This window comes from Gouania willdenowi, chromosome 7, assembly GCF_900634775.1.
Source record: "Gouania willdenowi chromosome 7, fGouWil2.1, whole genome shotgun sequence".
Taxonomy (NCBI): domain Eukaryota; kingdom Metazoa; phylum Chordata; class Actinopteri; order Blenniiformes; family Gobiesocidae; genus Gouania; species Gouania willdenowi.
In genome coordinates, this window is record NC_041050.1 from 36,221,426 (window position 1) to 36,244,163 (window position 22,738).

At 35.9% G+C, this 22,738-nt stretch overlaps 2 protein-coding genes across 2 annotated transcripts in view; one reads left to right on the forward strand and one right to left on the reverse strand.

Annotated features, from left to right (window-relative positions):
* Positions 1–1,118: 1,118 nt before the first annotated feature.
* On the reverse strand, positions 1,119–7,979 carry hspb7 (heat shock protein family, member 7 (cardiovascular)). The gene is made up of 3 exons (XM_028453493.1): positions 7,546–7,979; positions 3,180–3,304; positions 1,119–1,312 (listed from the first exon to the last, which is right to left on the reverse strand). Exons 1-3 carry the CDS (start codon positions 7,712–7,714, stop codon positions 1,133–1,135), a joined length of 474 nt encoding a protein of 157 aa, XP_028309294.1. The 5' UTR covers positions 7,715–7,979; the 3' UTR covers positions 1,119–1,132.
* Positions 7,980–11,069: 3,090 nt separating this feature from the next.
* Positions 11,070–22,738, forward strand: part of clcnk (chloride channel K) — a 28,939-nt gene continuing 17,270 nt past the window's right edge. The window contains exons 1-5 of the mRNA XM_028452818.1: positions 11,070–11,130; positions 16,811–16,957; positions 17,013–17,169; positions 18,312–18,431; positions 18,524–18,652. Coding sequence (XP_028308619.1) covers positions 16,940–16,957; positions 17,013–17,169; positions 18,312–18,431; positions 18,524–18,652 — 424 coding nt within the window. The 5' untranslated portion in view covers positions 11,070–11,130; positions 16,811–16,939. The remainder of the gene's footprint in view (positions 11,131–16,810; positions 16,958–17,012; positions 17,170–18,311; positions 18,432–18,523; positions 18,653–22,738) is intronic.

The following is a 22,738-nucleotide window of genomic DNA, read 5'->3' on the forward strand; positions in this document are numbered from 1 at the left end:
AGCCTCCCAGGTGCTGGGTGGAATCCTGCTGCTGGGATTATTTTGGCATCTGTGCTCTCTCTGTGTGATGTTCCTTGTTCATGTCCTGAAAGCAAAAGTTGTGTTCCTCTTCTTTTGGACAACATTGAAGTGAAACCATTTAAAATATGTATACAACAGCACTTTAACAAAGTCAAAGAGTATAATGTTTAATAATGATAAACCATTTTATTCACACATAGACAAAATAAATTACTATCATCACTAACAACTAACCATATTTAGTGCTGAGTTAGTGGACAAGAGTTAAATGTGAATTTAGAATGACATTCTATCAGGGGTGGACGAGCCATCTGGCATACCGGGCACCGTAACGGTGGGCCCGCTACGGTTTTTTTTGTTGTTTTTTTTGACATGTGAATGGAGGCAGACATGGTAAATGGTGGACAAAAATGGTCCAAAAGTGGCAAAAATGTGGAAGAAAAAGAGGAAAAATGAAGGGAAATAAGGAAACTAGTTCTATTTATTGGTATTTATAGCTCATTTGAATGAAAAGTCGTAAAAAAAAAAATTACGAAAGGACAACAATTGGATAAAAGTGTCAAAAAGAACTTGCAAAAGTGTACAAAAAAATAGGAACAAAGGGATATTTATTGGCAAAAGGTAGATGAAGTCTGCAGAAGTTTTTGAAAATGGGACAAAGGAAGTTAAAAAATGACCAAAATAGGTAAAAAGGGGTTAAAAACATTCCCCTTTTAAGGTTTTATGGGGGAATAATAAAACAAATTAAGACATAAAGCCACATGTTGAGCATCACTGACTTAATAACAGCTTCTACATGGTGTCGCTGATTATGTAGTGGACTTGTCTGCATATAAAATGCCAGGGCTGAGTTTTAGTCCCAGTCCACCCCTACTTTCTATATATGGAAAAGCATCAGGTTCTGCCCCATTTTCTCTTAATGGCATAAGTGAGTATCACTCCTGTGCAGACGGAATGCACACTGAATATAAATGAGCATCATCGGGGAGCACTGCAGTCCAGGAACGGAAGCGTGTCATGATTCTTTTTTAGAGCAAACTCAGAGTGACAGTTTGAGGTGGAATAATGACAGCGGGGAAAAAAGTGAGAAGCTTTGGTATGTGAGGAATTTTTAAATTTTAATCTCGGTGCGGAAGGTCTGCGCAAGCTCGTGTTTGGCGGGGTGTCGTCGAGCCCGGACCGTGAGGGTCCCCTCAGGGCCCAGCGATGATGTCACAGAGGTGGGATCTACATCATCAGGTAGCTGGCATTTATGGGTGAAAGTATTCATCACTGAACCGTCCTGTGCCAGCTGCAAAAAAGAAGAAGTCATATGAGAAATTTGTTTGATCGACTAAGAAAGGTCAATAGCTACAAAATATAAAAATAATAGGTAACACTTTACTTGAAGTTTTATACATAAGGCTGACATCACGCTGTCATTATCTGTCATTAGCATCAATAATTATGTGTTGTTCGCAAAATTATGACCCCTTTGGAGCTATGTTGGTATTTTTTGGCTTAGGTTGAGGGATCTAGTGGGGTTAGGTACAGTTAGGGTTAAGATTAGGGTAAGGGGTTAGGGTAACAAAGGGTTAGGGTTAAGGTAATGAATGACACTTAACCCTTGTGCTGCGTTCACACCGAATGCGTCACGAAATGACCAGGTTACATACAAAGTCAATGGATAGATGCGCCCCAGTTGTGAAATCTTTCCTGTGCAGCGATGCGGTCCGATCCGCGCGTCAAGAGTGTTGGCTGTGCGAGAGCGCTCTCGATTTTTTATCATATTTGCAAGAGTTGAATATATTGAACTCCTGCTACTGTTTCACATGACTAAAGCCAATCAGAGTCTTTGTTGACGATAACATTAGGCCGTCAACACGAACACCGGCCTGTTCACCCATTCAACCATGGAGTAGAATCTATGTGTGACCACCTGGAGCTGTGTGACACAGACTAGGAAGGATTTGGCGTGGAGGAGAATCAGCGAGGAGGTGGTAGTAGCAGGTAAAAGTTATCTCTGTAGCACTGAGCTAGGATAGCATTAGCCGCTACTCACACCGTCTTTTTTCACTGGTGGTTTATGTTTATGAGAGGAGAAAAAGGAGCGCAACTCCTCGCCTCAGCAGGCAGTGAAACTCAACAAGTTGGATGTGTCGCTGGTGGGCGGGGCTTCGCTTCAAACGCGCATATGAAGCGAATGCGGACATTTTTTGATCCTGTGAAACCTGCGGAACGTTTCGTGCAGCAGATGCATCCAGTGCCGCAGAAGACGCATTCGGTGTGAACGCAGCATCAGGAGTCCACGGACACGCCAGGGCGTCCTAATCACATGACCAATTTAAGACAAGCCCGCGGCCAGATGCAGCCTCACAGTGTCCATTTAAGGGAGGACTCAAAACTATATAACAGTTTTTAAATGATCTTGATAGTCTAAGTAGGACAATATTATGATAGATTAAAAACACTTTTACTGTTTATTTTTGTCGCATTCGGTGCATAAACGACCAATAAGACAGACCGTTCTTCCTTCTCTTGCAAAATCGAAAGTGATTGCAAGCAAAAAATACAACTCTTTCCTACTGGTGGAACATGTTAGGCCTGTGATGTGTCCCTCTTTCTTATTAGTGGACAGGAACTGTTTTTTGCAGTAGCACAAATAATTTGTGGCATCTGATTGTGAGGTTTTGTTAAAAGTTGTATTAGATGATTTGGGAAAAATGTCATAAAACTTTTTTTGTATATATTTTTGAAAATTACACTTTATATTTGCATTCCCATTCAACAAATCGGTTTGTTAAACATATTTGTGGTTTTCACATTAAAAAGACCCATATTTTTTCGACTCAGGTTTGGTGCTTTTCATAGAGTACTGTATGTCAAAATGAACAATTAACAATAAGTTTAATGAGCTGAAGTTGTGATGAAAAAGTGATATACCAAACAAGGCATATTTTATATATATATATATATATATATATATATATATATATATATATGGTGAGATATAAAAGTAAAATGAAAAGTGTTAAAAAACGGCCAGTTTATTCATCCTCATGTCAAAATGATGACAGCGTAACTTCAGCCTTTATGTATAAAACTTCAAGTCAAGTGTTACCAAATTATATAAAACAATGCACGTGTTTTCAGTCCACCTCAGTGGAGAACTTTCCCACCTTTTCTGCACGAACTTCTATCTGGTTGTTGGATGTGGTGACTATGACGTCTTCAGGAGAGAAATCTCTCACGTCAACGGTAAATTGATATGAATCCTCAAAGGTTTTGATATTTCCTGACCCACCTGGAAAAAAACAAACATGCAGAAGTGTAAAAAGTACTGATGTAACGTACTCAAGTAGAAGTATTGTAATCAAGTACAAGAACAAATATGTCATACATAAAATACTGAAGTACAAGTAAAAAGTAGCTCATTGGAATTAAATAGCACTTAAAGTAAAAGTTACTTGTTACTTTCACCCCCACGTTTGATTTGTGTTAATAAATATTGCCGCGGATCCCTTTCACACAGTAAACATCTCATGTAGAAACTTCAAAAGAAAGGGATGAAATCTTGCATATGAAAAAAATAACAAATAATAAGAATAATAAACAATATATAAAATGTTTAATGACTCAGAAAGATCAGGAGAAACTGGTCCATGCTTTTATCTCCAGCAGACTGGACTATTGTAATGGTCTTCTAACAGGAATCCCCCAAAAGAGCATCAAACATCTTCAGCTGGTTCAGAACGCTGCAGCTCAGGTCTGAACCAGAACAAAGAGGTCAGAACACATTACTCCAGTTTTAAAGTCTTTACACTGGCTCCCAGTCAGCCTCAGAATAGACTTTAAAGTTCTGCTGCTGGTGTATAAATCTGTGAATGGGTTTGGTCCAGAATACATCAGTGAGATGTTAGTCAGGTATGAACCCAGCAGGTCTCTCAGATCTATGGACACAGGTCAGATAGTGGAGCCCAGAGCTCACAGTAAACATGGTGATGCTGCTTTTAGTTGTTATGCTGCAAAGAAGTGGAACAAACTGCAGCAGAGCTGAAGTCAGCATCACATGTGAACATTTTTGAATCAAAGTTAAAGGAACTATTTTTCTCTACTGCGAATGATTGAGAGGGAAATTTTTCGTCATATTGTTGATGATGTTTGTTGATGATTTTAAATGTTTTTACTGATGATTTTAAATGTTTAAATAAACCTCCATTCAATGCTTTTTTGGCGCTGTGCATTGCGTTTAATCTGATTGGTCGGCTATGATGTGATGTATTTGATTGTTGTCTGGTCAGTTCATTTTTTGCAGTTTCACAATGTCAGTTGATCATTTTAAAAACAAAAGTTATAATTTACTCAGAAACGGCTGGTTGTAGAAATGTAATGAATTACATTATTTCTTTTAAGACGTACTTATGTACAGGAAAAGCTACTGATTTAGAAATAAACTCAAAAAGGTACAAGTACCCATAAAAGCAATTAAATTACAGTAACTAAGTACTTGTAAACCTATTTTTTTGGTAAACAGTTTATTTTTACACTTTGACTATACATATTAGGTGGGAAGCCTTCAATTATCTTATTTCTTTTAGGTTTTTAGAGAAATAAAAACAAGGATTACACAGAGCTTTTTTCTTTAAGTCCCAGCTTGCAATGTGATGTGTTGATAATTGACCAAATCATCTCAATTCTGTCAAAAAGTGACCTGGAGGAATCTGAATAATGGAATATCCTGGTGAATTTCTATTCATGAAATCAGTAGATCAATTTTAATTTTTTGCACTTAACTGTAATTGCCTTGCCTGTCTTTTCAGAGTTGACCTTTTAATTCCTTCTTATTCGAGGCTCTCACCACACACTCTGTGATATGTCCCGTTCTTCTGACTGGAGATGAGTTTGCGTGCGATATTAGCTCTGACTTCACACGTTCAGCTGTGTGTGTGTGTCCTTGTATGTGTGTGTGTCTGCGTGCACTTGTCACTGGGCAACCAGCTAACTCATTCCTCATGTAAGCGTCATGGCAGATACTCGGTGTGTGAGGTCACGGTACTCCCAGTCCGTCCAGCATTCCCAGGCTTACGTGTTTGTACTAAATGTTCAGTTATTGCATGTCTCACTTTCCTGGTAACGACACCTGTGAAGTGCCAGTCATTTTTGCTGTACGTGCACAAAGCCCATGAGGCTTTGAGTCCATTTAGAGATCAGATGTCATGCATTCACACTCCTGTGTGCTCCAGCGTTGAGCTGAACCTCAGATGATGAACACAGGGCTGTAAAGTGAACAAATAAGGCTGCAACACAACATATTTCATAAAGTCTGATAATATTGAGACACTCGATACTTCACCAAACCATACGCCCGGTTTTCATTACAGTTGTCCCAAATTCCATACAAAAAAATAAAATTCTTAATAAATATAAATAAATAATAGTTTTCTGCTGCTTTGAATCTAACATATTAATCTTAGTTTTATGTCACAGATGTTAGTTCTACCTCAGGTGAGTAGCAAGGGTGGACTGGCGTTCTGGCATACCGGGCATCACCCCAAAGTGGGCTGATCTGCTACTTTTTTTTTTTTTGACGTGTAAGTGGAGGCAGACATGGTAACAGGTGGCCAAAAATGGCAAAAACTGGCAAAAAAAGAGTGAAAAGTAACTAAAATGGCCCAAAAGTAGTCAAGAGTGGCCAAAAATGGGCAAATAATCAAGTGGTATGTAATGGCAAAGGGTAGCTTCAATGGGCAGAATCAGAATCAGAATTCCTTTATAAATCCTACCTACAAAATGTGGCAAACAATAGTGAAGAAAGGTAAAAATTTGGCAAACAATAGTGAAGAAGGGCAAAAATGTGTTACAAAAAGAGACAAAATGTAGGGGAAAATGAAACAACTGATATTTATATGACAAAAGTTATCTTATTGGGATGAAAAGTGGCCAGAAAAATTAAAGGACAAAAATCTGATTAAAGTGTCAAACAGAACCTGCAAAAATGCGGGATATTTATTGGCAAAAGGTAGCTAAAGTCTTTATAAAGTGCATAACTTTTTTAAATGGGGCAAAAATTGGACAAAGGAAGTTGCAAAATGGCCAAAGAATATAGGTAAAAAAAGTTGAAAAGTTTCCCCATTTTAAAGTTTTCTGAGGAAATAATGATTCAAATTAAGACATAAAGAGCAACATTTTCCGCATCACTGACTTAATAACAGCTTCTTTATGGTGTCGCTGATAATGTAGTGGCTGGTCTGGACAGAAAAAATTGGATGATAGACAGACAACATTTTTTTTTTCCTGTATTTTACAGATGATTTAAGACATATCGACCTCAGGTGTGTCGTATACGTTTTCAGTTAAATGGTCCCATACTTTTGAGACTTTAGGTTGGTTCTTCTTCTGTTGCGCAATTCTTCTTCACAATGTAAATGGTGAAGCAACACTGCACCCAGCAGCTCATGTATGGTACTGCAGCAACATAATCAATTATGTTACTTATCATTTTTGCATTATTGTATATGTTACACACATTGTAGTTGGCGCGAATCTCAAGACGGTCTATATATTTATTTCTGTTTTTTAATTTGTCCCCCTCTGGCAAGAATCTCAAACTGCACCTATGCACCAAACGCTAAGGTATGATTCTCCACTTCTGTGTCACACTATCACGCTGCCTTCAACACTTATCTGCATGTGGTCCCAACCAACACAATCCCAAAAATGAAAATAAATCAATTTTATGGCCATTTTGCCAATGTTGGTTTCATGTCACAGATGTTAGTTCTTTTGACACTTTAGATTGATTCTTCTTCTAGTGCGTGATTCTTCTTCACAATGTAAATGCGTGTTAAATATAATCTATCTGTATAATGTAATGTCTTGAATCAAATTTGCAACATTGATTTGAGTGGTTGTTCCTGTCAGGATTCTGCTTTTCCATCCTAATAGTACAACATTATGTTTTAGAATCAATCATAGAAACAACAAATCTTACCCAAAATAAATCTTTGGTTGAGAAGGGAGAGATAAACTTTAAATGATGAAAAAAATAACATTAAAAATTTGAGATAACTTGCAAACAATCAATAAAACGTTTCCAAAAAATAGACTAAGTAGATTATGCAATTACATAATTGCAGAAAAGATGAACTATTCTATACTTCTGTCCCACACGATCATCCTGCTTTGATTCTAACATACTACTGTTAGTTTCATGTCACAGATGTTAGTTCTGTCTTAGGTGTGTCGTAGTGTTCAGTGATTTGGTCCCAAACTTTTGAGAGGTTTTAGGTTGGTTCGTCTTCTGTTGCAAAATTCTTTTTCACAATGTAAGTACATGTTAAATATCTATCTGTGTTATGTAATGTACCATTAAATTGAGTGGATGTTTTTTTGTTTGTTTGTTATATTCATAGTGAGAGTGGAAAAAAGAAACTGCAGTAAAATGCTCCCAAGCTGAACCGTAATTCCATATGGCCATAATTCTATTTTATGGCCATATGACCAATTGACAGTGTTTATGAAAAAACAAATTTGTCTCCAACTTACTGGAAAATCCTCCTAAGGTGTCGGTCCCGGGCCCCATGAAGGAGCCAAAGTCCTCAGTAAACAGTCCTCTGCTCTTCTCCATGTATGGGTTATTAGAGGACGAGGTTGATGATGAAGTCTGATGGAAACTGTGCTCCGATCGATAGGCGGAGGAGTTGGTCACACTCATGGATGTGTGTGAGTGCTGGGTGAGGAAGATGAAGAGAGGGAGAGGAGGAAGGAAGGAAGGAGGCGGAGGGAGCAAGGCTTTCCTTGGGTCTTATTTAGGGAGTCTTCAGTTCCAGATGTCAAACACACACACACAGATTTCCTGATGTTCTTCAGTCTGGGTTCAGTCCTTTAGTTTTAAACTGGTTTATGTTAAGTTTTCTTCTTTCTTTTGCTCACACAGCTTCCAACCCACTGGCCCTTATATACGTCCCAAACATAGTTGAGTGGTGGCACGTGTGTCCCAACCCTTTGGCAAAGGGTTATTATAGGGTTCTATATTTACCAGTAGACATACGCAGGCGTTGGGAAGGCTTTGTGTATGAAAGGAGACAAACATAGGAAAGGGAGAGAGAGAGATTGAAAGATAGATATGAAAGATGGCCACACGTGTAAAGATTGCTGATAAATCCTACACAAATAGAAGTACTGATACTCAAGTACAAGTACATATAAATCATCAATCATCTGCCTGTAAAATACACTGCAGTGAAATGCTCCCAAGCAGAACCATAAATGTATTTTATGGTCATTTTGTCAATTCTTAATATATTCATAAATAAATAATAGTTTTCTGCTGCCTTTATTCTAACGCATTACTGTACGTTTCATGTCACAGATGTTAGTTCTACTTTTTTCCCCATTTGGAAGAGACCAAATGTTGCACAATTGGAACTTAATTTATTTTTCTACAAAGAGATCTGTATAAAATAAAAAGTTTGTCCAAATGTACAACTTTAAAGAATAAAATAAAATAACACCAATTAATTAAATTCAAAAATAGTTTCTACTTTGTCTGTGTTTTTTTTTTTTTTTATCTTGTTCCTATCTCTGATTGTGCGGTGACCTTGAGTACCTTGAAAGGCGCCTTGAATAAAATGTATTATTATTATAATTATTACTATTATTCAATTTGCAGGCTCTAAGTATAGCTACACTTATGAACTGAGAAAATAACTGGCATTAAATGCTGTTATGGTGCTGTACGTTTAATCTGATTGGTCGGTTATGATGTGATGCATTTCATTGTCGTCTGGTCTTTTAATTTTTTGTAGTTTCACAATGTCTGTTGATCCTTTTAAAACAAAAAAATAGAATTTACTCAGTAATAGTTGGGTGTAGAAATATAACAAATGACTTTACTTGTTTTAAAACATGTACTTAAGTACAAGTAAAATTACTGATTTGGAAATATACTCAAAAAAGTACAAGCACCCATAAAAGCAACTCAATTACAGTAACTCGAGTACTTGTAATCCATTACTTTCACCTGTGAAGATGGGGACGATGTAAAAAGCTAGAAAAACTGTTATTTTTACTTCTGCAACATGATTTAACTAATATTTTTCCTCAATTCCAAACCCAGAACCCTTGGCCATTAAATGATAGAACGTATTCTATCGCAGAGGTTAATACAGACAAGTTGGGCTTGGGGGGCCACCATTGGGACCTGAACTTGCAATCTCTGAGAGTGACCTTAATCTATTTCTTCTTTTTTCGATCTATTTTCTTTTTAATTATTTCATATCATGTGTCACAACAAATGGAAACTTTTTCTTGCTGTGTATTTGAAAAATAATAAGCTCACAAAACGTCCAGTTTAGAGTAGGATTGCATGGCAATTTGGACCTAAACTCATATCTGAATATTTTTTTCTCAAAATAGCAATATATGATACATATAAATCTTGATGTGTTCAACTCTATAAAGTATTACCAGAATGCCAATTCTGGGTTAAATTTGCAGGTGAAAAATGCCACACAGGCACATTTATTAACAAACAGCTGCACAATATGTGACACTTTTGGTTTTTTCTCCTATAAAAGACAGCACGTGTGAGTGAGTTCTGTAGTGTGGCTTGTTTAGATGAAGGTCTGAGTTAGGACGCACTCAGAAATCCATTTAAATGTAAACATTTTTTTGAAGGACACTGTTTAACTGGACTCTATGAATAATATTAAATACTTGTATGATGTGATTTGTACTGTGGGATTGTATCAATATATATGTATATATACAGTATATATATAAGACTCAATATATCTTGAATCATGATATATTGCTCGGTTCTAATTTAGAGAACTATTATTATTAGAATAATTATATTATAAGTTTCCTATCTGAGTGGATAAGTTAAGAACAAAACAAAGCTGGAAAGAATGTTGTTGAAAACAAAGCCGTGAGTCTGCAGAGGGCTTAGTAGTGACATAGCTTTGTGGCTATAAATACCAACATGCGACTGCAGCCCATCCTGATTGGAAAACACACACACACACACACACACACACACACACACACACACGGTTCTTCACTTTGATTGGAGTTACTGACAGTTAATCCATTAAAAAGTCATTAAAGGCGTCTCTGGTGCCGTGTGTATTTCTTCTGCGTGGTCATTTGTATGTGTGTGGCATATGAGACAAATGCTAATTTTATTTTTTGTCACTAAACCTTTAGTTGGGCTTATTATTATCTGCCATGTGAATTGATCTATGGCGTCGAGGGGGTCACCTTCACCATGTGGTCGTCTTTGATTCTGAAGTTTGATGGTGACAATGACATCCTTGTTATTATTTGCTTCACTTTATCAGTAAGCTCACAAAGCACCCCACTGAAGGTCTAAATCTAGCCCAGCAACTCACCACCTCCGTACGCCGGGGCACAAAGAGCCCCCCCACCCTTCTCCCTGGTAACAGCAGAGGTAATGTGGGGAGTTTTGTAACTGTGGTGGAGGCCAAAAGCTGGTGGGCATCATCAGAACAAAGGTTATTTATAAAATAATGGCTATGCTGTGAAGTGCTCATTTATTTCCCTGTTGGATCTAATTACAGTTTCTCTTGGTACTCACCAGGGTTAGGGTCAATTACATTTTTCACTTACAATTGCGTTTTTAATTAACCGTGTTCAATTACAATTCATTTACAATTACAGTTTACATTTTTTTAATTAAAATAACACCATCTCTTTCAATTCAAAATAAAATACATTTATGAACTCTAAAACAGTGCCATGCCAAATGTGCCATGTGGGAAACGACATGGTTGAAACCAAAACCTGAACAAAGAAAGTGGCGTTTGATCAGGTTGGGTGTAAAAATGCTAATATGGCTACATCTTTTAAAATGCACCCATAACAGAAAATCAATTACAGTAACATGACTGCTACTTGTGATTCCTCACATTCACCTCTGCTCAAAGGTATCTTTAAAAGCTAGCAAGATTTTGAATGTAGCTTCCCCGATTGCTCCGCCTTTACCCCCCTTGCCCCTCCCTTCTGTGCTCTGTCTCACTCACATGCACGCGCACAGCTGCTGCAGAAGAGGAGCTCATCTCATCGCTTATTGTGTAGAAACTTCATTGTCTCATGTCTCATTCAGCAGTAAGTAAACAATAAACTTTACCATTATATGTGTTAAAAAACTCTGTTTTAACTCTGTCAGCGGTAGGGATGTAACGATTCACTCAACTCCCGATACGATTTGATTCACGATACTTGGTTCATGATACGATCCTCTCACAATTTATTTTACAAAATGGGACTGTAGACAAATGATGACTGAAAAATATTCCTTCATTTTTTTGAAGAAAAAGACTAAAAAACACTATACTGTTTTTTTTTCTTCATTTTTCATTGTCAAAATAATCCCATGATAAACTATTCAAAACAATGCAATTTAACTAAAAATAAATCTTGAAAGAAATAAATACAGGAATAATACAAATGAAGAAGAAGCCTATTAATTAAAATTCTGGTTCTATAGTAAACAATGCAAAACTGCATAATAGTTATTTTTCTTTTTAAAAGTGCAACAAAAAAATGTATTTTGTGCCTTAACAATTGGACTTTAAAAAAAAAAAAAAAAAAACAGTCAATGCACTGTATTTATATCAGATATTAGTTTGGACCAGCAGAGGGCGCTGGTAACCCAGTGATCGGTTGGCATGCAGCTAAGTGCAGTGAAGAAGAGATGTTATGCGGTAGCAGACAGAGCTAATAGAAAAACGTGACTATTCACGTAATATTACAGATATTCTTTCGGTGCTAAATGGGTAAGGAATCATTTATGAACATGTTTAAGAGTAGAAGGCGGCACAGAAAGAAAGTAGTAGCAGATTCCGCCCACTGCTTACACTTCTGGACAAGAGAAGGGATAAATATACTTTAAAAAAAGTACTGCGATTCAATTTTCAGAGCATCGATGTGAACCGTGATACCTATGAATCGATTTTTAACTGCCTTACGAATAATCGTTACATCCCTAGTCAGCGGTGACGCACTTTCAGTGTGAGCTCGTGCATGCGAGGGGTCGAGAACGAGCAGGGAGATGTGATTGTTTGTTAGTTTGTTGATAGTTTGTTTTTTCCATTGGTCAAAGTTATTACAGATTTACAGCTGCTACAGTTGATGGATTTTCTTCATTTCTTTATCAGAGCACATAAGATCTTAATTTCTGTCAGGACATAAAGACAATTTCAACTAAAAACTTAAAAAGCGTATCTGGAGAAAATTGTCTACCCTAGCTTTAAATCATCTTAGCAGCTAAACAAAGAAAAAAACAAATCAGGGGCAATGATTCACAGTGTTACAAGAAACAATTGAGACTGTTCCATAAATCAAATGAATTAAAGGTCAAACAAGCTGGCTTTGTTTCTCAAACTAATTCAAGAATTAGCAAAGAAAAGTGAATAAATCACCACAAAAATAACAAAAACAAAAACATTGGTGACTTTGACTCACCCCTATGTCTGTATGTGTGTGTTCATGCTGCTTCCTGTTTGGTATGTTAAACCCACTGGCTAGTGTGTGTCGTACCCACAAAGGGACACACACTGCTTTGCTTCAGCTGCTGATGTTACATAAGCATGAGATAGAATAGAATCCCCCAGTATTAGCCAGAGACTGGCCTAGAAGGTCACGCTACAGCGACTATTTTATGATTTATAATAAGCCTAATTATATGGATATATGTGTGTTTGATCAAAAGTGGCTCAAAGGACGTTATTTCACCAGTTTGAACTAAAACCATCACACAAAGCCCTGAAGGTTTGCTCACACAAACATTATTTCACGTTCAAGTTTACAATTTGAATATCAGAGATTTGATGTCAGAAGTAGAATCACCACACTCACGACCAAATCTGAAAAGGTGCCAGGGTTTAAAACATGATCTGCTATACTTTGATCAATGCAAGTAAAAACATGTCATTTCCAAGCTTTCATTCAGAGGACCTTCATCAGGGTAACAAACAGCATGTTACAGCTTATATAAAACAAACAATCAGTCACACCTTTGCTACACCACTTCTGATCACATGGGAGATGTAGTTTAGAAGCAGGAGGAGGAGGAGTTTGTAGTCCTGACTGCACAGCGATGAATAAAGTAAAGTAATAGATATCCATCAGAATACATACATAAGGACAACTAAACTAGAGAGAAAACTAATGTTATACACAAATAAAGAGTATGAAAATAGAACAAATACATAACATTAAAGGATGAGGACAATGTGCATACACATCAGGCAGACCGACATAAAATGCGGTGCCATAAAACCTTCTTAGATATTATAAAAATGCACTCATGTCAAAATCTACATTTAAGTCGTTTGGGTGTACTAATTTTGTGCGGCCCCCAAAAATAAATTCACAAAATGACTTAAAAAAACATGCAAAATGCCAAATATTTACACCAAAAACTCAGAAGACGACCACAAAAATACTGAAAAATTACTGAAATCAAAAATGAGAGAAAATCATGCTAAATGAAGCTATTTGACAAAAGTGATCCTGACTGAACTATACAACCACAACAAAACACATAAAATGACTCGTCAAACACAAATGACAACAGAAATACACATAGTGACTCCCAAAACTGCATGCAACAACAAAAACACAAATAAATAAAGATATAATGACAACAAAAATACACAAAAGGAGTCCAAAAACACACAAGATGATTACAAAAATAACAATAAAATGTACAAAACAACCACAAAAACCCTTTTCCCCCCATGTATTAATGTTCAGACTGATCATCATTCTAAATGCAGACATGAATGTTCATAACTTGGCCCTCGGATCTGACAGTCACATTTTTGTGGCCCCGCTGTGATTAAACTGCCCATCCCTGGTCTCGTGTGTGAATCGACACAATATGTGATGATGAGATTAGCTGTCACACAGAGATGTGAAGCACCATTTAAAGAACAAAGGTTAAAACACATGATAAACAAGCAGTTATTTCACATTAAACAAAGAGAATTTTTAGAATGTATTTCTAAAAGGAATAAAAAAAAAATTGGATTTCAAATCAATAGCCTGAAGGTTAGACCATCAGTATCTCAGCCTCTCTCCAGGGGCATTTCTGATCTCATTTGCAGTGAACATTGATGATAAAACCATTCTTCACCCTTAAAATTCCAAACAAGCATGAGAAAATACATCTAGTAGAACAAGTAGTTCAGTTGGATCAAAAAAAGAGAAAGAAATTAAAGTTTGTGTATGTTTATGATGCACTGGAAATTCACGATATTGGAAAGATGAAGCACTTTGAACTTCCAGAAAAATAATAAAGATTATAAGATTATTGCAAAAAAAAAAACAAAAAAAAAACAAAAAACTCATGTTTAATAATAAACATGTTTGTCTTGCAGGCAGATTTTTGGTTTGTTACACTTTTGTTATATTGACCTAAGATAATTACACCTTTTTGCACAACTTTTTAATTTATTTATGTGCCAGCTGTTTCCAAACATCGCTCCAGGGGTGTTAACAAAAGTAATCTTTGACTCTGCAGTCACCTCGGTGTCCCGTTACCATGGAAACAGGTTTTATGATGCAAAAAGTGGTCTGTATAATATGCATATTCATTAAGCCATGTTTGAGAAAGATGGAGCGACTGATGCTTTTAGCATGCTAATTACCTATGATTACAACACTGATTGAAAGAAAACATCACAGACATCGTGTGCACATACAGTATGTGTGTACTTCATGTGTTCAGCAGGTTCTGGTTAATCACTGTTTAACCTTTTGCTGAGAGTAAATCTTCATTTGTGACAAACTGAGGACGGATTGTTCAGGAAACGTTTTTTCAAATGTAAATTAGTGACATTGGGCAAAGTCAACGCGATAATATCTGTACTGGCCCAGTTCTAGCTGTAAAACATTTATCCCACCTAACAGTGGAGTATGTAATAACAAAGCAGAGATAATCAGGTTCAAATCTGGAACCACATATTTTAACTTAACCCTTTAACAACACCACCAGGGAAAAAAAAAAACAAAACTTTTTTTTTAATTTTATTTCCATTCTAATGTCCTTGTGTGAGTAATAATCATTATCAATTATTTTCTTTTTAACTGACCCTGTCGTTTTTTAAATATTAATCTCTACCAAATGGTTGAGTTGTCACAAAAAGTGAAACAGAATTGTCATTTATTAACAGTTTAACAAAATACTGGTGGAATGCCACAGACCACATCTGTCAAATGCAAGACATGGGGGCCAAATCTGGCCCTTTAGAGCATCAAATTCGGGCCGCAGTGGATAAAGTCGAAATACAAAGTTATTCAGTTGTAAATTTGTCAGCCCTTGCATATACATTAACTCAATTAAAGTCCACAATATTTGCAGAGCTCACAGCTTTACTATATGTATCAATATCAATTTAGAAAGGAACTTATTGCTCCATATTTATGTTGCACTAACAGTACTTCATGTGTCATATCAACAGCAATAAATGTTAGTTTGTAGCAAAAAGCTAATTTAACTTCCATCAATCCAGTATCCTCACAATTACCATAAAGCGCCAAATCAACCAAAACATTTTTTAGAATTAGACATTTAATTTGAACTTTTTTGGAAGATCATCAATCATAATTCTGTTTTATAAAATATGTGTAAAAACAATAAAAAATGACAATAAAGGTGAAAAAAATGTCTAGAGTTATTTTCTTGTTTCTAATTTGCTGATGGGAGGATAAGAAGAATGACCTTCCATTTAAAGACACTGCATTCTGGTGGATCTTTTTAGTATTACATACTTAAACAAAGTGGTAAAGATGGTTAAATAACATTGAGTTAAGTTATAGGCCAGTGGTTCCCAACCTTTTTTGGATCATTACCCCAATCTTATATTACACATTTCTAGTGAGCCCAAAGACTTTTATTTTATACAATTAGTTTTTAATCATGTTTGTTATACTGCGTTACATATACAGTGTAACCAATATTTATACCAGTCCAGATACTTTATTTTATTTATTCATTTTCTTCTTTTCATTACACTGCTCTTTATTTAAATAGATTTATATTTGAGAAAATGAAAGTACAAAATACTGTAATTTAACATAGTCTGATGTGTTTTTATTTGAAAAAAGAATTTAAGGCAACCCCACATGGGGTTATGACCCCAAGGTTGAACAACACTGAGTTAGGCACTCTCCCAATAACAATTAAGAGACTCAAAATGTCCTTAACTATTTGGTCGAACAGACAGTTAAAGGGTTTTATAGTAACTCAACTTCAAAATAAAATATAAAACAAAATAGAAATAAATCTATTCAAACACCATTAAATCAGTGTTTTTCAACCTTGGGGTCGGGACCTCATGTGACGTCGCCTGATCGTTTGTAAAAATTAATATAGACTTTTTATTAAAACAATCTTGTATTTCTATACTTTCACTTTGTGAAATATAAATCTAGTTAAACTAAAATGCAATAACAAAATAAAAAATATCTAGAAAAAAATTATCTTTGGGGGTCGTCAGAAATGGAGTCACGATCCAAAAATTTCCACTAAATTTACAAAATGAGAATTTTCAAAGTGTGTGTTTGTTCCATCATTATGTTCTATAGTTGTTTTCTCATAGAATTCTGAGCAGAATGTTGTAGTTGGACAAAAGGGGGGACTTGCATTCAGAAATAAGAGAAAAGACTTGGTTCAAAAAAGTTTGGGAATCACTGAGTTATAGAATTAAATGTTTTAAAATATCAATAATCTTCTATAATCAGCTGTTTGTAAATATATTTTTGTTTCGGACATATTCAGATATTTTCATGGCAGACAAATGAAGGGCACAAACTAAGGATCCTGGCTGTAATGGGTTAACAACGCTGCTTCTCCAACCATGACTGCTCTATCAAATGCACCATAATATCCAGACAGGGGTCACTTACCATGCAAACGCACCATAAGGTAAGTTTTAAACTCTTTTGTTATTGTTGAGTGTGATTTAATGCAAGCGTTTCAGGACACAATGAGAAACTTGGAAGAATCCCATCAAACTCCAACAAATGATGAAAACACTGACGTGGAGCAGGAAAAGCCCTCAAAAACATCCCATCAGAACCATCCATTCTTGTCTGATTCATGGAGGCCAAGCAGCTCATCATGTGTTACTGCTAAAGGTCAGAGTGACATGACGTACAGTATATGATTAGAATAAGATCCATGTTAAACCAATCATTGCCTCCAGGGCAACTGTTATTATGATGAATGTAAAAGTACACAACCCGCTGTTCTATGTTATTGACGTCTATGACTATACTGAACTTTTTAGGTTAAGAAAACAACTTTGATCAGGATAATGAGGAACACTGAACAACTTCAGAGCATTAGAACATGTGTATACAGTAGGGACTCATTTTCCTGAAATTGATATTTTTCATCTCAAAAAACCTTGCAAAGATCCAAGAATCTTATCTTTTTTCCTCTCTCTTCCTTCATCTTCTTTAGCTTGTCTTTACCCCCTTTTTACTCTTTCATTCAAATTTCTTTCTTTTTTATTCTTTTCCATCTTTTTTCATACAGTTAAAAATAGGGAACATTTTGATCTCTAGTGGGTCACACCTTTTATGCGGGAAAATGAGAAATGTTGAAGTTATTGTGCTCTAGTTTGCACTTCTACGTAGACATAAAATAGTTAATATGTAAGAAACCGACCATATCCAAGCAATAAGTAATAAATGACTACAATCATGTGATATAAGCACTGGTAAAACTGTGAGTCCCTGCAAATATTGTTGAGTTTCATTTACACAATGATTCACGTTTTCTCGGTCAATTTTCTTTCTCATGCGGATGCTCCAAAGGACTGGATTTGACACATGTGCCTCAATGGTAAATCAATAACAAAAATTATGGATATATGTTGGGTTGTTGATTCAAGGAAACCTATAGAAAAAAAAACAAAAACATTTGGACTCCAAATTATATTTTTTATTTAATTTTGTGTTTAAGTTCCTGAAAAACAATATTGAAAAAAAACTAACTTTAGTAGTAAAAAGGAAGGACATTTTCATGACTTGTATTGATAATTCCGTAGATGGGTGAACAGTGTGTAAGGTGTGCTTTGTTGGATTCTAAAATTGAGAGCTTTGCTAATTATTCCAGCCCAAAAGGTTGGATCAGATAGCAAAGATCAGTGTGAATGTGGCTTTTATCCAGTGTGGGCTGAGGTTTGTAAGAGGGAAGTCAAGAAGGCTTTCATTCCAACAACAGCTTTATTTATAAATGTTGAAATTGTGTGTGTGTGTGTGTGTGTTACTAGAGTGGTTATTAGGACTTGGAGCAGTATGTGGGGGGCGGTGGTACGCTTACGCCACTCTGGGCATTTCAACGGCGATCCTCAGCTTCCTTATGGACTTCAGTGTGACTAAACTGATCAAAGGTAAACACACAGACACATGCTGTACGCACACACTGAAGGCTGTTCTCAGTGCATAAAGAGATGCAGTTATGTTTTTATGTCTCATGATGCAGCTCATCTGTGGCTTTACGTGCAGCTGCATGGAAACACACTGCTGCAGTTTCTCTGCTGGACTCTTTACCCAGCATGCCTTTGTGCTTTTGCATCATCATTTTCCTACAACATCTGCCCCTTCTCCACAGGTTTGTTCAAACACAATGACAGAAATAACCGGGAAAGTTCTATTCAGGGCTCAAGTCAACAAAGCTGTTTTCCTTACAGGGGTTTGCTATAAATTTTTTTTTTTTTGAGAAGCGAGTGAAAGCAGACATGGTAGTTGCCAAAAATGGTCCAACAGAGGGAAAAACATGGCTAGAAAAGAGTGAAAAGTGACAAAAATGGGCCAAAAGCAGTCAAGAGTGGCAAAAGAATGAGCAAATAAAGAGGAATTAGGTGGTGTGTAATGGCAAAGGCGAACTTAAATGAGCAAAATGTGGCAAACAACATTGAAAAAGGGCAAAAAAAAACAAGTGATATTTATTGGGCAAAAGTCTGAAAAATGAGTTAGAACCTTTTGAAAATGGGGAAAATGGAACAAAGGCAATAGGTAAAAAGGGATTAAAAAAGTTTTCCTCTTTTAAAAAGAGCCACATGTTAAGCATTACTGACTTAATACATGGTGTCCACTGATAATGTGCAGCGGTACCTAAAATGACTAAGATTGCAAAAATTATACCAATTCACAAAGCTGGTGATGAAAACAACTTGCAAAATTATCGAACTATATTCATTTTACCAACAGTTTTGTTACATTTTGTTTTTCTTTTGTAAATCTGTATTTGGTTGTTCTGTATTTTGAATGCATTTGTATTTTAACTGTGGGTCTCTACACAAGTGCTTGTGCTTCTGGGTGTCCCATTTTACAATTTTACTACATCTATATAAACAAAACTGAATGACATAAATTGTCACGTTTTGTAAATAAATCAATAAATGCATAAATGTAGTGGGCTGGTCTGGACACAAAATGTCAGTGCTGATTTTTTGTCCCAGTCCATCCCTGGATAAAGCTAAGGTCTCTTCATTTAACTCTCAAGTAAATTAAAAATAACAGATACAAATCCATCTTTTGAAGCTGTTTTCTGGTGCTGCACATAAACATGGGCCTTATTACATTTATATGTGTTTGTCTTTCATTTCCTAAGTTATGCTTGTTATAGACAGTGTGAAGTGGTGGGCTGCACTTGATCAGAGAAGATCAAAAACATGGCTATGTATTTTCCGAACTCAATATACATTAAAGCTTTCATGTCTTGTCGCTCTTTGAAGAAGCGCCTAACAATGGTGAATCATTGAATATACATGAATGCTCCTTTGATCTATAAAGACCTCCATCTCGATGTACCATTTGAATATATATATATATGTATTTTTTTTAAACGTGTTACGTAAAACACTGTTTCACACTTAAAAACATCACTTTTTAAATGGTTTAGGCCACGGTCTGTGTATTTTCTTAATTGGGGTGACGATTAAAAGTATTGTGAATGTGAACAATGATGGTTTCTCCCTTAAAGGGACAGTCAAGCTCAATTACAATTCCTAAATGACACTTCAAAATTAAAGTTTGATGCCGTCCTTGAAATCTTGTGAGTGGCATGAAAACAGTAAGGTATTACCAGAGGTGAAAGTAACAGATTACAAGTGCTCACGTTACTGTAATTAAGTTGCTTTTATGGGTACTTGCACTTTTTTAAATATATTTCTAAATCAGTAATTGTACTAAGGCAAGGCAAGGTAAATGTATTTGTATTTGTATCTTCATACACAAGGCAACTCAATGTGCTTTACGAGATCAAAAAGTGTAACAGAAAACATTCAACTGCTTAAATTCTGTAAGAACAATAAAGATAACACTTAAACATAACCTTTTAAAATCATCTCCCTCTCAATTATAGATTTCAAAATGTTCACATGTGATGCTGACTTCAGCTCTGCTGCAGTTTGTTCCACTTCTTTGCAGCATAACAACTAAAAGCAGCATCATCATGTTTAATCTGAGCTCTGGGCTCCACTATCTGACCTGTGTCCATAGATCTGAGAGACCTGCTGGGTTCATACCTGACGAACATGTCACCAGTGTTGGGAACGTTACTTTAAAAAAGTAATTAGTTATAGTTACTCACTACTTGTTCAAAAAAGTAACTGCGTTAGTAACTAAATTACTCTATAATAAAAGTAATTACCAAGGAAAGTAACTGTTTGTGTTTCTATTATAAAAAAAAAGTTGCTCAATGTCAAATAATTCCCATTTTTTAGATGCGTGTATCGTGAGGTGCTTCATTAATTTTGAGTTGCTTACAACGGATGTGGACAAAGTCTTCTCTCCTGGATATAATGAACACTTCACATACATGTTCTTGACTTTGACCATAATTAATATAAAGTAGTGTTTGTATCGTCACCTTAAAAATGACAACTTTTCATCAGACTGCTCCACGCTCACCATCTCTGCTGTTTCATCCAATCTGCAGTGTGTGTGTGTGTGTGTGTGTGTGTGCTGCGTGTGCTGGCATGTCGCCTTAGCCAATCATAATCGCTCACCTTGTTTTTAACCCACCTCCTCACAACAGCTGAGTCAGAAGCCGGGGATGCTTTCGGATAATAGTTTATTCAATCAATGCATGTAACGGACCGCATTTAACGTTCAGTAACGATAGCGGCGTTGTAACTGCGTTAAAAGTAATTAGTTAGATAACCCCGTTACTGAAAAACAAACGCCGTTACAAAACGCCGTTATTCCAAACACTGCATCTCACTGATGTATTCTGGACCAAACCCATTCACAGATTTATACACCAGCAGCAGAACTTTAAAATCTATTCTGAGGCTGACTGGGAGCCAGTGTAAAGACTTTAAAACTGGACTAATGTGTTCTGACCTGTTTGTTCTGGTTCAGACCTGAGCTGCAGCGTTCTGAACCAGTTGTAGATGTTTGATGCTCTTTTGGGGGATTCCTGTTAGAAGACCTTTACAATAGTCCAGTCTGCTTAAGTACATATTAAAATTAGTAAAGTCATTTCTTACATTTCTACAGCCAACGGTTACTGAGTAAATTATTAAAAAAATTAAATAATTAATCAAATGCATCAAAATCATATTCAACCAATCAGATTAAACATAATACGCGGCACCAAAATAGCATTGAATGGAGGGTTTTCAGTTTTAGGGTTGTGAGCCTGAAAATCTTTTTTTTTAATTCTTTTTTACTCATTTATTATGTTATTTTATTTTAAAAATAATTGCACATTTTGACAAGCCTTTTGTTTTATACAGATGCCTTTGTTGAAAATAAATTGAGTTCCTGAGCTCATCACCATATATAGAATCACCTTGCTCTAGAAATAGTTGGAGAAAAAGACAACCTATAAATCAGTGAAACAGGGAGCTTGTTGTTTGACCCTCAAGTTTAAATATATCTCAATGGTACACTGACTCAAAAATGAGTACTAAAATCTGGTATTTTTCCAGGAATCGTTAATCTATTCTGTAGCTCTGATGTTGGTTAAGACAAACGCTGGAGGAAAAACACATTTTTTTAGATTACTTTTCATGCATATGCATGACAATATCCCTCCTGCAGCAGCTTCCTTCACAGAGCTCATTTATAGCTCCACACTTGTGAAAAACACTCATCTATCCAGACTCTCACAGCTAGACTAGAGTCAGTCTCTTAGATTAACCATAAAATGAAAAATGCTTTGAATGCCTGCAGCTGAGAGAAATGCTCTCAGTAAAGTAAAGAAAAAATGAGTATATAGACATTACAGCCTCAGCAATCACAAAATAAATTGTATTTTTTCAGCTTTTGCTGTTTGGAGCTGATTGGTATTGAAAAACCATGAAAGTCTTTGGCTTTCTTGCGATGGCTATTTCATTATCTTAAATCAACCCTGCATACTCAGAAACGCTTACTTTATCTTTTTTTTTAATAGCTTTAGAGCAATGTTTCTCAAATGGGGGTACGCAATGACAACTTGAGAGGGAGAGGGAAATTAACAAATGAAAGCATTAAAAACATGAGGTTTTCTAAATGATATATCATATTAAATATTACCAGCAACTCATAACATGCCAACAACAGCAAATAAGAGAAAAATATACTGAATAATAAAGAGAACAAAAACAACAAAATACAAAAAATGACACAAAAAAAAACACTCAAGATCACTACAAAATACACAAAAATAACAGAGAAACATATGACACAACACCAGAAATACACACAC